This window comes from Hemiscyllium ocellatum, chromosome 13, assembly GCF_020745735.1.
Source record: "Hemiscyllium ocellatum isolate sHemOce1 chromosome 13, sHemOce1.pat.X.cur, whole genome shotgun sequence".
NCBI lineage: Eukaryota > Metazoa > Chordata > Chondrichthyes > Orectolobiformes > Hemiscylliidae > Hemiscyllium > Hemiscyllium ocellatum.
This window is the reverse complement of record NC_083413.1, coordinates 36,765,456-36,779,471: the sequence shown is the minus strand read 5'-3', so window position 1 is coordinate 36,779,471 and position 14,016 is coordinate 36,765,456. Positions and strand designations below refer to the sequence as shown.

The following is a 14,016-nucleotide window of genomic DNA, read 5'->3' as shown; positions in this document are numbered from 1 at the left end:
CACAGCTGAAAATGTGTTGCTGGTTAAAGCACAGCAGGTTAGGCAGCATCTCAGGAATAGGGAATTTGACGTTTCGAGCATAAGCCCTTCGTTTCGAGCATAAGCCCTTCATCAGGATAAAGGGCTTATGCTCGAAACGTCAAATTCCCTATTCCTGAGATGCTGCCTAACCTGCTGTGCTTTAACCAGCAACACATTTTCAGCTTCAATTAACCTCCCACTCTAATTAATTAAAAGTTCCATCCACAACCTTTGATGCATGATTCACCATAACACTGGCCCCAGCATTGTTAAAATGAGGGTTTTCTCAGTCGGATCTCTCTCATCCCCAATAGTACAAGTGCCCCATCAGTCAGAACCCATTTCTCCCATAATCTTCGGCGAAGGCATTTACTTCACTGCTCTTACTTACCTTACGCTAACTTGCATGTGGCTCAGGTAGTAATCCAGAGATTACTATGGTTTTGCTGTTTAATTTAGACTAAGCTGCTCATAATGCCTCAGCAGAACCTCTTTTCTAGTGCTATCTATATTGTTGGTACCTATATGAACCACAACTAGATTCTTCCCTTCCCACTCCAATTTGCTCTCCAACCCAGAAGAGATGACTGAACCTTAGCACCAGGTAGGCAACAGAGCCTTCAGGACTCCGACTTGATACACAAAACAGCATCTATTCTCCCGTTGTCCCCACTATTCCTACATTTCTTGTTTCTCTGGCCAACTAATGGTGCTCTTGAACATGGCCCTATGATCAATTTGCTCTCCTCCCTATAGTCTGTGCTCTCATCTCAATTTAAACCACTAGCCAAACTAAAAAAGATCCAGAAGAAATACCCATTAATCACGTTTTCCGTGATATCACACTTTGCCTTTCCAATAGTAGTAATAGACTGAATTGGTTCTTAGATGCTGTATATATATCCCTGCCAGGACTACCCATTTCAAGCAAGTGCTCTACTTTTTTTTTAAAATGAAGCCGCTGTTGCTTCTCTCTCCCATGCTTTGAAAAGCTGCCACTCTGTTCCAGATATACAAGGTCTTCCTCTCTTCCATATCTTTAAATGCTGGTTACGTTCCTCCTCTTTCCTACTCCAAATCATCCTATTTATTATCAGATGCTGCTCCAAACATTTGGCCAGCCTTTTATTCCCATTTTGTTCAAACATTTAGGTCATTTCACCTCCATGGTTCATTAAGATGGGATGTTCTGAATTTTCCCTTCAAAAGGAATGTGCCCACTTTGTACTTGTGCTATATCACTTCCCTGAAAACCCTCCTTTATTCATTACTTTTTTCCCTGCAATCACAGTTTCAATCAAAAAAAAAATCACTGAACTCAGCTACAACATCATTCGTAACTTTTACACTTTCTGATTTAGTTCCAAAAATTTCTTTACACTGGATTATGGGGCGTCACTTAACTTAGATCACTTATGATAATCCATCATAGCTTGCCTATTTAATTTCTCAGACCCAATACTGTTAATGTTCCTTGTTTAATTGGAGACATACTGAACACTAACATATGCACAAATCAAAACTTGTTCCATATACTTACTGCTATTCTGTGTTACTGCACCATATACGTTCTATCTTTTTTGAAAAACACTGAAATTTGATGACAGATTTACTAGTTTACCTCATGATCAGACTCTATCAAATACAAAATAACCAATAAGTTATGCTTTCCAGTAAGTCATTTTGTGAAACAAAACAAATCAAAAACAAATAACATCTTAAATTTTCAAGTTTGATCAAGGCTTGCGTTTGAAGTTTATTTTGAAAAAATGAAACTTTACTTTGCCTGCCTTTAAAACTGTAAAAATACGCACTAAAATGATAAAAAGATATTTATCTATTGCACAAATTAATAAATTGAGGACTTGGGCCTATGGACAAACACCGATATTTACATCATTAATGTTTTCACCATCTCAGTGGCACTTGTGAATGCAATTTACATTAAAACAGGAACACAAATGTAACTTCCCAAACTTCTATAGCAACATCATCCAATGGCCAAAAATTGCATCAAATGTTTACCTGAGTTTTTATCATTTCAGGGTCATCCTCCTCTGTTGGTTTTTTTACAGAAGGTTTCCAGGCATGTTCTGCCTTCTTAAGTTGTATGTCATCATTTAGAGAGACAGTTGCAATAATTTTGCGTGGCTCTTTTCTTGGGCCTTGCTGAGATCTTCTTGGACCCACACCCGAAGGCTTTAAAACATTTGAACATGCATACAGTTAGTCTTTCAGGAAAGGATCCTCTTATTTACTATATCCAAAATTCAAACATGCAAAATTCAAACTACGTCAGAAAATAGACAATGCTAAATTTGAAATAAAATTCCAGAACAAAATGATAACAGACTCTGCAGTTATACATTGACTTAAAAAGAGACACCCATTTAAAACCAGGAAAAATGCTCACCAAGTGAGTTGACTGTACTTAAGACTTTCATAAAGTTTTGGCTAATGAAAAGAATCTCACCTTGCCTCCAAGCACTGGTTCAGTATTAAGCCCAACAAAGGAAGACAGCCCACAAACAAGCAATTTATAACACAGCAAGTTTGTTTCTAATTTTTGAAATAGAACTTCAAACCAGGTAGCCTTCCAATTTGTAATAAATGGAGTTGACAAATGAAGACAAATTAAAATAAAAGGGTCAATAGGAACAGCAGAGTTCAACCAGATCCCGTGTCTGCGTGGGTTTCCTCTGGGTGCTCCCGTTTCCTCCCACAGTCCAAAGATGTGCGGGTCAGGTGAATTGGCCATGCTAAATTGCCCGTAGTATTAGGTAAGGGGTAAATGAACGGGTGGGTTGCGCTTCGGCGGGTCGTTGTGGACTTGTTGGGCCGAAGGGCCTGTTTCCACACTGGAAGTAATCTAATCTAAATCAAGAAGGGATGACCCTCCAGTATGCATGGTTGGTAAATATTTCACACACTATCAAATGTTGAAAGATCAAAGAGTGGCTGACGCCTAAAGATGGTTGCATAAATGCTATGGCTATGAAGAAGAGTGCAGAAGAGAAAACTGAAGCAGGAAGAGGAATACAGATTTGTACTCAATGTCAGATAATGGAGGTAGTGGAAATGCATGTGTATGATTGCATTAGATGCCGAAATACAAAATGTAACTATATGTTCCAGCTTTAAGCCAGGAGAAGCATTTAGAGCATCAAACCCCAAGTTTGAAGAAGCTGGGGTAGTTTTTTTGTGTAAAAGACAAAGTTGAATGAAGAATGAGAAAAGGTACTCAAAATCTCAAGGGTAAATAGCAAATAGCAAGGAAAAAACTAGTCATACTGGTGGAAGAGGGTTGAGAGCAAAGGACAATGATATGAGGTGAACAGCAAAAGAACCAAAGTTAATCTGAGGAAAAACCTTTTAAGCTGGCAAATATAATACCAGAATATGAAGGAGAAGCAGATTCAAACTGGTTTTCAATATGAAAAACCTAGTTTTATAAAGAAGTGAAAAAGGACACAGGGATTACAGAAAAAAAAATAAAAGAATGGGATTAAAGTTAGCTGCTCTTGCAGAAAGTGTGCTGGATTACCATTTGACTAGCCTCCTATGATATAGCCACTGGTTAAATTCTCATTTCAAATTGTCAATTCAAATAGTAGAACTCAGTATTTTGGCAATCTTCACTAGGGTTCTACTTTGAACATCATGTAGTATATACTGTTTTTAGACTGTATTACTTGTGACACTAGCAGGTACAGTCCTTTTCATTTAGAATCAAAAAGAACAATCATGTGAACATGTCCCACTGAACTTCTAATGATTGCATGAATTTGTTTTACGAGAAAGCACAAAACTCAGCAAAATAGACAGTGTGCTTTTGGTTAAACTATTAGAACACCAATAACCTCATGAATTGTGTTTCACCATTAATACAAATGTTTTTGTCACAAGCACTTGGTAAATTAAGTGTTAGTTGATATTGCAAGGTGATGACTGCTTCAATAATGCACCTTAGAAGGGTCCATCTTTATTACTTGACTGTAATCGCCAAAATTCAACTTACTAGGCCTCTCCCAATTGGCTGTCTCCCTAGATTTGCAAAAGATGGTGTGAAGTCTGGGCCACAGTTCATTCCAGTCAGTCTGCTTGGGTCAAGGGGACGAAGTGGAGTCTTGTTTGCCTGAAAAATACAGATAAAATTTAAAATCAAAGCACTATATAATGTAAGACTGACTAGTCCCAAATAGAAGATTGAATACATAGTTTAGACCTATTATGAAAGCTTCAGCTGTGACATTTACATTGTGAATCTTGCTCAGTCTGTAATGCCGACACCATTCTCCTTGCTATGTGCCCGTCAATGCATCAGAGTCTTGTTTTTACTTGTTCTAGGGTTGAAAAGGCCAGCATTTATTGCCCAACTAAGAAACAAAGTGATGAGAAAACTTCTGTCTGTGCAGCAGCTCAAAAATATCATAATGCTTCACTAAGCCGTTTCACAAGTCAGTAAAGATTCAAGCATAATTTTGTTATTCTGGAGTCATATACATGCAAAATGAAAGCAAAATATTGCAAATGCTGAAAATTTGAAAAGTGCTTTAGAAATGTATCAGATCTGGCAGCATATATGAAGGCTGATACAAAGTTAATGTTGCAAGTATTCTGGAAAAAAAATCAGACTGAACGCAAAACGTTCAGTATCTCCAACACTATTTTTAGAGCAAATTCATCACAAGATTGCAAAGTAATAGTGGCAAATCATCTTTGCTGGAATACCAATAAATCAATGCAGCATTTTCATGGTCATCTTTGCTAATATCAATTTTTGAATTTAATAACTGACTTGGAAAAAAAAATTCAAATCCTACGGTTTATTAGTGCAGCATCATAACCAGAAAAACCCATCAGATAAAGTCACAGATAATAAAAGGTGGATAGGGGAGATGCAAAATGGATTGGGAGGTGGGAAACAGGAGTCACGGAGGAAGGGGTGTGGGAGAGGGAGAGAGATGAGGAAGGGAGGGACTAAGGGAGGAAAGACTGGACTGAATGGCCATACTCAAATCGGACAGCAGTTTGAAACCTGGCATATGCATGACAGACCTAATAGCATATTCTATTGTGAGGAATTATGGAATGTTCACAGCACCAAAACAAGTCACTTAGCCTGACAGTTAGGTTCACCCTAATGTTTCAGCTTTACACAAGTCTCTTACAGTGTTCTTCATTTAATGCCATCAACACATCTTCCTTTAAATGTCATGTTTTAACTAAAAGTTCCTTCAAGTACAGCTGCTCCTACCATCATTCATTTTGGTAGGAGTTTCACATTCTAAATAGTCTCTAAATAACAATATTTCTTCCAAATATCTTGTAGGAATTACAAGTGACGTTCCTAATTTTATGGCTGTCTCAACACCACTGTTGCATCTATCCAATCAAATCGTATAACCTCCATTAGAGGCCCCTTCAGTCACTTATTTCAAGACTGGCTCCAAAAACGGGGGGGTATACCTTCCTATGATATGGCTGGCTGGAATTAGATAACATCTTCATAACAACAGACCCATCAAGAATATGGTCAGTTTTAATTTTGATTAATTTAGGAAAACCTTTTATATTCTTTTGTCTGGTTTATGAAGTCAGAGTGAAATCCCAGAACTTAAAAATGCTTCCAAACTCCAAGAGCAAAATATTTCAGATTCTGAAAAGTTGAAATTAAGAGCAGCAAATGCAAGACAGAGTCAGATCAGATAGCATCAGACTTTCTGTCAGTAGAATTAAAATTTCTAGGTTGATGACCTGTTGTCAGAACTCAGTCCTAAAATAAAAATAAATCAACTTTATTAGATTAGATTAGACTTACAGTGTGGAAACAGGCCCTTCGGCCCAACAAGTCCACACCGACCCGCCGAAGCGCAACCCACCCATTCCCCTACATTTACCCCTTGCCTAACACTACGGGCAATTTAGCATGGCCAATTCACCTGACCCGCACATCTTTGTGACTGTGGGAGGAAACCGGAGCACCCGGAGGAAACCCACGCAGACACGGGGAGAACGTGCAAACTCCACACAGTCAGTCGCCTGAGTCGGGAATTGAACCCGGGTCTACAGGCGCTGTGAGGCAGCAGTGCTAACCACTGTGCCACCGTGCCGCCCACCACACTGTGCCACCGTGCCGCCCACCCCACTGTGCCACCGTGCCGCCCACAGAGGCTGTCCCCACAGAGGCTGTGTATGATCTGCTTGGTACTTCTTTCATTTTGTTTTTAAAATTTCAGATTGTCATTTTAAAATATTTAATAGAAAACAGTCATGTAATCAAGAAATGCACTGCATACCTTATCCAACACAACATCACTAATAGCAGGCAGGCCTTCAGGTTTCTGCATGCTGGCAAAGATGAATTGGAACCCCAAGAGAAATTCACGGTCGTATTTCTTCTTGTCTTCAGGATTAAGTGGTTTCCAATTCTCTAATGGGACAAATAACAATTAATGCAATAAATAAAATTAATTAAAAATAAATTTTACATACAGTTCAACTTTATACACATTATATAACTATCAGGGATTTAATTAATAGCATGCTGTCCAATCCTGTATCTTTGAGTAGAAACAGAATTTAAAAAGGGAAACCATGAAAAGAACATCCTAAAATCATTCACTCTCCCAATCAACTTTCAGAGGTTGATCCTGTTCACAACTTTGGTAATGAAACTTAAGCAGTAATGAGCACCCAGCCATTACACCAGATGTGTCTACATTTAACCACAAAAACATTGCCCTCCATAGCCCCTGTTTCTGTTCACATGCTGTTAAATCATTCCTCCACGTCTGTGTTACCATTACACCTGATTACATCCAGCATTATCCTGGTCAAGCTCTATCTCCTATTTTTTTTAAGCTTGAGCTCATCCAACCTTGTTGCTTAAATTCTAAACCTGACCAAATCAATTGATTCTTGAGCTAAGTGAACAAAACTAACTCCATTAAAACTCTTGTTGGGAGTATATAAATATTCCTGTGGCTTTTTCCCTCTTTAATATCTGCAGACATTCAAACATATTCCACCAGTTCTAGTTCCTAGCAGCTTTCCTGTTTCAATCACTCCACCATTGACAACCATGGTGAAACATGACTAATGCCCCACGCTCAAATACCCATCTTCGCTCCTTCCAAAAAAATCTAGAAGGCAAATGGTGACCAAGACATAACTGATGTAAAATCCCATCTGGTTCACTAACATCCTTAGGCAAGGAGATCTCCATTCTTACCTGGTCTGTCAACATCAGACTCCAGAATCACAGCAACTCTGAACTGCTCTCCGAAATAGGGGCTGACAAGCTACTCAAATGTAGACAGCTCGAGGTCTCAAAATGAATGAAACTGGGCATACCGCCTGACTTTGATCGGGGCATTGCAACATTAGCAAATTCAGCCTTCTTGATGTTGCATTCCCACATACCAATTCATTGTGATCCAGGTAGGCCTTGCCCAGACAGTGATTAATTGCCATTCAATATCATACTCTTTCCAGCTGCCTGAACTTAACTTGCACTTGGCTATTCAGCTCGTCATAAACACCAACTTCTTCAGCAAGGATAACATAATCAAGCTTATGGACCTATTCCATACCACCCACTTCACTTTCAATAAAACCTACAGAAAACCAACATAACACCCCTGGGCTCTCCGATATCAGGGTTCTTAGGAGAGGCAGTAATGCAGAAACTCAAACAAACAGCTGTGCCAACCATCCAACCCAAACTTTGGGTCCGCTACGTGGATCTTTGTCATCACTAAACGAAACAAATTACAGGAAACCTTCAAGGCCATCAATAATACCTTTACTGGCATAAAATTCACTAAGAGGAGGAAAACAACAACAAACTGCCATTCCGAGATGTCACAGTAGAGCAGTCAATGGAGAACTTCAAACCAGCATCTACAGGGAAAAAAAACACACATGGACCGAATACTGCAGAAGCAACCATCCCAACATCCACAAACGAAGCTACTTTAGAACATTATTTCAATGAGCCACTACACACTGCAGCACAGAGGAACTACAAAGAGCAGAGGAAAATCACCTATACAGCGTATTTAAAAAGAACAGGTATCCAACGAACAAAGTCCGCCAATCTCTCAACAACAAACAGCAGACAAAACTCACCCAGAAACCCTAGCCATTATCCCCTACAAAGACATCTTGGAAATGACTGCCAGACCACCCTCTTGGCGTCATGGTAGCCTGCAAACCCACCAACAATATGAAACAGCAGCTAATGAACTTGAAAGGACCCCATACACCGACAAGAAGCAAAACGAATATCATTTACAAAATACCTTGCAAGAACTGTAACAAACACTACATTGGACAAACAGGCAGAAAACTAGCCACCAGGATACATGAACATCAACTAACCACCAAAAGATATGACCCACTCTCACTAGTATCCGTACATACAGATAAGGAAGGATGCCACTTTGAATGGAACAACACAAGCATCCTAGGATAAGCCAAAACAGAGACACGCACGAGAATTCCTAGAAGCTTGCATTCCAACAGGAACTCTTATCAACAGACACACTGATTTGGACCCCATCTACCACCCTTTGAGAAGAACAGGAAATGACAACATAGGAAGTGACATCACCAACCCAAGGAAACCTAAACAAATGGAAAGTGGGCCATAACACCAGCACTTTGTCAGAGGCTCACTTATGAGATTACCTAGTGTGGCGCCAAAACGTCTGAAAATAAACCTTCCAGCTCAGCGAGCAAACTTGCATCCAGAATGATATCAGATCCATGCACAACCTGTTAATACTGAAGCAGCAAGGCCTAGACAATGTTCAGATCTGGCTGACAATTGGTAACACATTCACACCATACAACTCCCAGACAATGACCATCTCCAAGAGAGTATCTAACTGTCACCACGTGCCATCCAGTGGGGCATTCAGCAAGGTAATATGTTATCAATATCCCGGAGTTGTTATTGGCCAAAAATTAAATTGGTTATTGGTCAGAGTATTGAGTACAGGAGTTGGGAGGTCATGTTGCGGCAGTACAGGGCATTGGTTGGGCTACTTTTGGAATACGGTGTACAAGTCTGGTCTCCCTCCTTTAGGAAGGATGTTGTGAAACTTGAAAGGGTTCAGAAAAGATTTGCAAGGATGTTGCTAGAGTTGGAGGGTTTGAGCCGTAGGAAGAGGCTGCTGGGGCTCTTTCCCTGGAGCGTCGGAGGCTGAGGGGTGACTTTACAGATGTTGATAAAATCGTGACGGACATAGATAGGGCAAATTGACAAGGTCTTTTCCCTGGGGTGGGGGATGCAGAACGAGATGGCATAGGTTTAGGGCAAGGGGGGAAATATTTAAAAGGGACCCAAGGGGCAACATTTTCACACAAACGGTGGTGCGTGTATGGAGTGAACTGACAGAAGTAGTGTTGGAGGCTGGTACACCTACTACATTTAAAAGGCATCAGGATGGGTATACGAATAGGAAGGATTGAGGGGGATATCGGGTCAAGTGCTGGCAAATGGGACTAGATTAATTTAGGATATCTGGTCGGCATGGACAAGTTGGACCAAAGGGTCTGTTTCCATGCTATACATCTCTATGAATCTATGGAATAACCATACTATAGCTAAATGAGATAGTCAGAGGTTAGGCGTCCTGCAGTGACTCATCCTGATTCCCCAAAGCCTGTCCACTTAAGGCATGAGTCAGGAGTGATGGAATACTCTCACTTGCCTTGATAAGTACATTCCAACAACACTCAAGCAGCTTGAAACCATCCAGAACCAAGCAAATTGATTGGCAGCACATTCACTCCCTTTACCTCATATGTTCAGAAGCAGCTATGACTACCATCTACTCAATGATGCAGTACATAAATTCACCATTACTCCTGACAGAACCTTTCAGACCAAAGACTATCAATCAGAAGTACAACAGAAACAACATGAAGGAAAAGCCAACACCTACAAATTCCCCTCCAAGCAACAATATCCGGACTTGAAAATATGTTGCCATTCCATACACTCTCAGGGTCAAAATCTCAGGCCCTCCTACCAGCCTTGTGGCTGTACATATGCAAAATGAACTGCAGTGGTTTAAGGTGACAGTTCATCACTACCATCAAACACAATTAGGTATACGCAATAAATCAGCCAGCAAAGGCCAGATCACATGAATGAATTCAAAAAGGCTTGTGGCTTGCTACCAAATTTCATTTGACAATGTTTCTACGGCATACCCTGAAAACCAGCAATGGCAGCAAATAAACCTACATTGACAAAAGATTTGTTGAAGTGTTGCTGGTTCTGAAAAAAATAAAACAAACAACTCCAACCTTGTATTAATACGTCCAACCAGTGTTGAGCGATGACACTCAAAGGTGCTGTACATTTAAATGAAATGGTTGAATAGCAAATATCCAACCACTATACCAAAGATGAAAGGCTTAGTTTAGTGAACAAACAATTTGAAATCAGCTAGAGTATCAATTCACTAGACATTAACTTTGAAAGTCAGTTTAGAGTCAAACATGATTGGATTTAACTTGAGCCATTAGCTGAAATGAGTGATTTGAAAGAATAAAGCAAAAAGCTGCTGATGAAATGGAGCAGAATTACTTCAGATTCTCATTAAACTATACTTCAAAGGCTTTCACTGCTCATGGTCTATACCGCCACAGAAGGCTAACATGCATCTCAAGATCATTTGGTCATGTCAGATTTATATAGAGTGCCTAGAACAGGACTCTGGCCCTTTTGAGAAGTCACACAATGTTAGAATACAGCAAAGGCAGATTCAGTACATATATACAATACCACTTAAAATTCATGGAAATATTACAACTAAATTGGTTGCATGGTTGCACACAAATAGATTAAGTGCCAGTGGAAAATTTAAAGTTCCTAAACAATAAGATCAAAACTTGACGACATTAAATAACTATCCCAGAAACAAATATAAATCTGGGCAGTAAACAGCATACCAAGGCACACAAAACTTTTAACAGAAAAAAATTGAACATTAACAGTGGAGAGAAAAAAAAATCATAGGTTCCACAGTATATGTTAAAGACATAATTTCCAAGTCATAATCCCAGGAGTTTCTCTGGTCTCTAAACAGATGCTCCACTATCCACTCAAATTAAATCAGATGATATTTTCTACCCGTTCATGGAAATGAATAAATGAGAACTTGAAATTTATTTTTCTTGAAAACTTTAGTACTAAAAAAATTAGAAACAAAGAGACACAAGGTAGCACTTTCAGACATACTTGTCACATTTTCAGCAAATGTTTGGCTACCTACAACTACTTCAATTTATCACCAACTTACAGCCTGAGACAAATAATAAGACAGATAAGTTACTGTTTCAGAACTACAACAGTATAGACAGCAGTATTAGAAAAACAGATTTTAATTGAACTATGATGCATATACAATGCTGAAAACACTGGAAGAGATATGGTTTATTATACTGTTCAAACAATCCCAATATCTCTCTGCACCAGAATCTTTAATATAATTAAAATTATTTCCCTTCAGATGTTTTTATACAACTGGAAGTTCGATTTGTTTTGTAATATTAACATCAGTCTTCTGGATTTACAATTGCTTCAGGTTTAGAATCTTCAAATTATGCTGCCAACATACCTTCCTTATATTGATATTTTTGATCTAACAATTTGATTCCATCTGGCTTGATGTTCTCTACATCTTGCTTGTCTTCCTTTTCTTCCCATGTTTCCTCTGGCTCGTCACGGGTGGAAGCAATTGTTTCAGTCACTTCAACAGATACAGCAGCAGGCTGGGCATCAGACTCTGCTACAGGTTCTTTTACTTGAGACTACAGAAAAATAACTTATTTTGAATATGCAAGTCCTAATTTATAGCTTCAAATCATTTTGAATTACTACTGGCATTATTTAAAAAAGATGTCTAAATCTCTGAAAGCATGCTTTTAGGACATGTCACTAATAGTTCATCATTTGGCCAACACCAAATTTGATTGGTGCATGGGGTATTCTGTGACCATACGCTGGCTATTATTGAAACCAAGGGTTACTTACAGATTCGTGCCATATTTGTGACAGTATTGTAATGGGAAGGTAGGCAACAAAAGGCTGCTTTCTAACTGTTCGAATATTAGAAATACAAAACATCTTGCCATGTTACAAACCAGAAGTCAATTGGAAAGTTATTTGAAATTATTTTGCCAAAATTAGAAACTTGAAGTAACAAGTGTTTTGCCTCCTAATGCAAAAGACAAATTTACCTCCTAGACTTGGAGAAACTGAGATATGGTAGAGAAAGAGGGTTCTTACAGCAATGCATCACCACCATTGATGACTTAATTTTTAATAGCGCTTTTGTTTGAAATCTATATATATATTCAAAAAAACACCGAATAGAACAATAGTTTTATTAAATGGCTCTTTCTTTAAAAGGCAATTTTCATCAATGTGAAAATAAGTTGGTTTCCAACTGAAATTTCTTGCTGATAAGCAAGAAAAGGAAGAATAGAACCAAGGGCCAATATGGGCAGTGTTCCACAGCTGGAACTGGCAATACCACTTTGAAGCAAGGAAAGCATCAAAGGGTCAGATTATGTTAAAAGGAGAAGCAAGGTACAAACAATCCTTGACTCATGGTGCCAAGAACTCATGTTAATTTGTTCAGCTTTTAAAATAATTTTTCTTGTATTCACTATTTCTTAGTACATTGTGCAGCCTATCAAACTTATCCCACATAAAAAAAGTCAGAAAATTTACAGCACAATAGGCGGACAGCATTGATTAATTTGCTCTATGTCAATAACCATAGAAACATGTTTCATTCAACAGCATTTTATTTTATAAATCACAGACTGTCTCAGCTTCCAACACCCCATATGAGGATACTTTCCCAGGCAAGTACCACTATGTAAAAAGCTTGTTCCTTATGATCACATGTAGGTCTTCGCAAATCTTCAATCGGTTTTCCCTTAATTTTTTATGATTAATCAATCGGAACAACTGTCCTTTGTCTATTTATATTTCTAGGGCACCTCAAATAGTTTAGATGAATGTGACAAAAATCCAATATTCACAATATGTGCAAAATACAAATGCTAACAACTTCCCTCGTGGGAGCAGCGGCCTTCATTTCTGCATCAGGAGCGGCAAGCGCGAAAACCAAGGGCGGTCAGGAAGGTAAATTCTCCATTTCATGAGTGCAGGAGGTTTTTGGGACTTTTTTTTTTCTCTACAGGCATTTAAGTTGACTAATTGCTACACCCAAGACCATACACACCTGTAGAGCCACCCACCCACCCATCTCCTCTAAAGTCACATCACTAGAGGGAAACAAAGTAACCTTTTCTTTTCTCTTTCGTTTCTTAGTAAGATAAGTTAGAAGGAATGGCAGTGCAATGTTCCTCCTGTGGGATGTTTGAGAGGTGGGACACCATTAGCAGCCCAGCTGAGTACACCTGCAGGAATTGCACCCAATTCCAAGTCCTTGAAGACCATATTAGGGAAGTGGACCTCGAACTGGATGAACACAGGATCATTCAGGAGGCAGAGACGGTTACAGATGAAAGCTACAGGGAGCTAGATACTCTTAGAAATGAAGATATTTGAGTGACTGTTAGAAAGTGTAAGCCATAGTCTGTGCAGGGAGCCCCTATGGCTGTTCCCCTGTATTATAAGTATAGCATTTTGGCATTGTTTGGTGGTGGCAGCAGCGAGATGGGAATGTAAGGCAGAAATTCAAGTAGTAGGGTGGAAGCTTACAGGTAGAACAAACAATAGTGGTTATCTCTGGTTTGCCACCCCTGCTACGTGCTAGCAAGGAATAGGGAGAGAGAGCACACAGTTGAACACAACTTGCAGGGATGGTGCAGGAGGGAGGGATTCAGATACCTGGATCCTTGGGGCTTATTCTTGGGTAGGTGAGACCTCTACAAACAGGATTGTCTATACCTGAACCAGAGGGGTACAAATATCCTCTCTTTTGGGGGGGGGGGGGG

At 39.3% G+C, this 14,016-nt stretch overlaps 1 protein-coding gene across 4 annotated transcripts in view; it reads right to left on the bottom strand.

Moving 5' to 3' along the window:
- eif4g1a (eukaryotic translation initiation factor 4 gamma, 1a) overlaps positions 1 to 14,016 on the bottom strand; it is a 146,422-nt gene that overhangs the window by 42,928 nt on the left and 89,478 nt on the right. For all 4 annotated transcript variants that reach the window (XM_060834761.1, XM_060834760.1, XM_060834759.1 and 1 more), the window contains 4 exons: positions 11,661 to 11,853; positions 6,321 to 6,454; positions 4,040 to 4,156; positions 2,047 to 2,220 (listed from right to left, as the gene is read on the bottom strand). In XM_060834761.1, the coding sequence (XP_060690744.1) occupies positions 2,047 to 2,220; positions 4,040 to 4,156; positions 6,321 to 6,454; positions 11,661 to 11,853 (618 nt within the window). The remainder of the gene's footprint in view (positions 1 to 2,046; positions 2,221 to 4,039; positions 4,157 to 6,320; positions 6,455 to 11,660; positions 11,854 to 14,016) is intronic.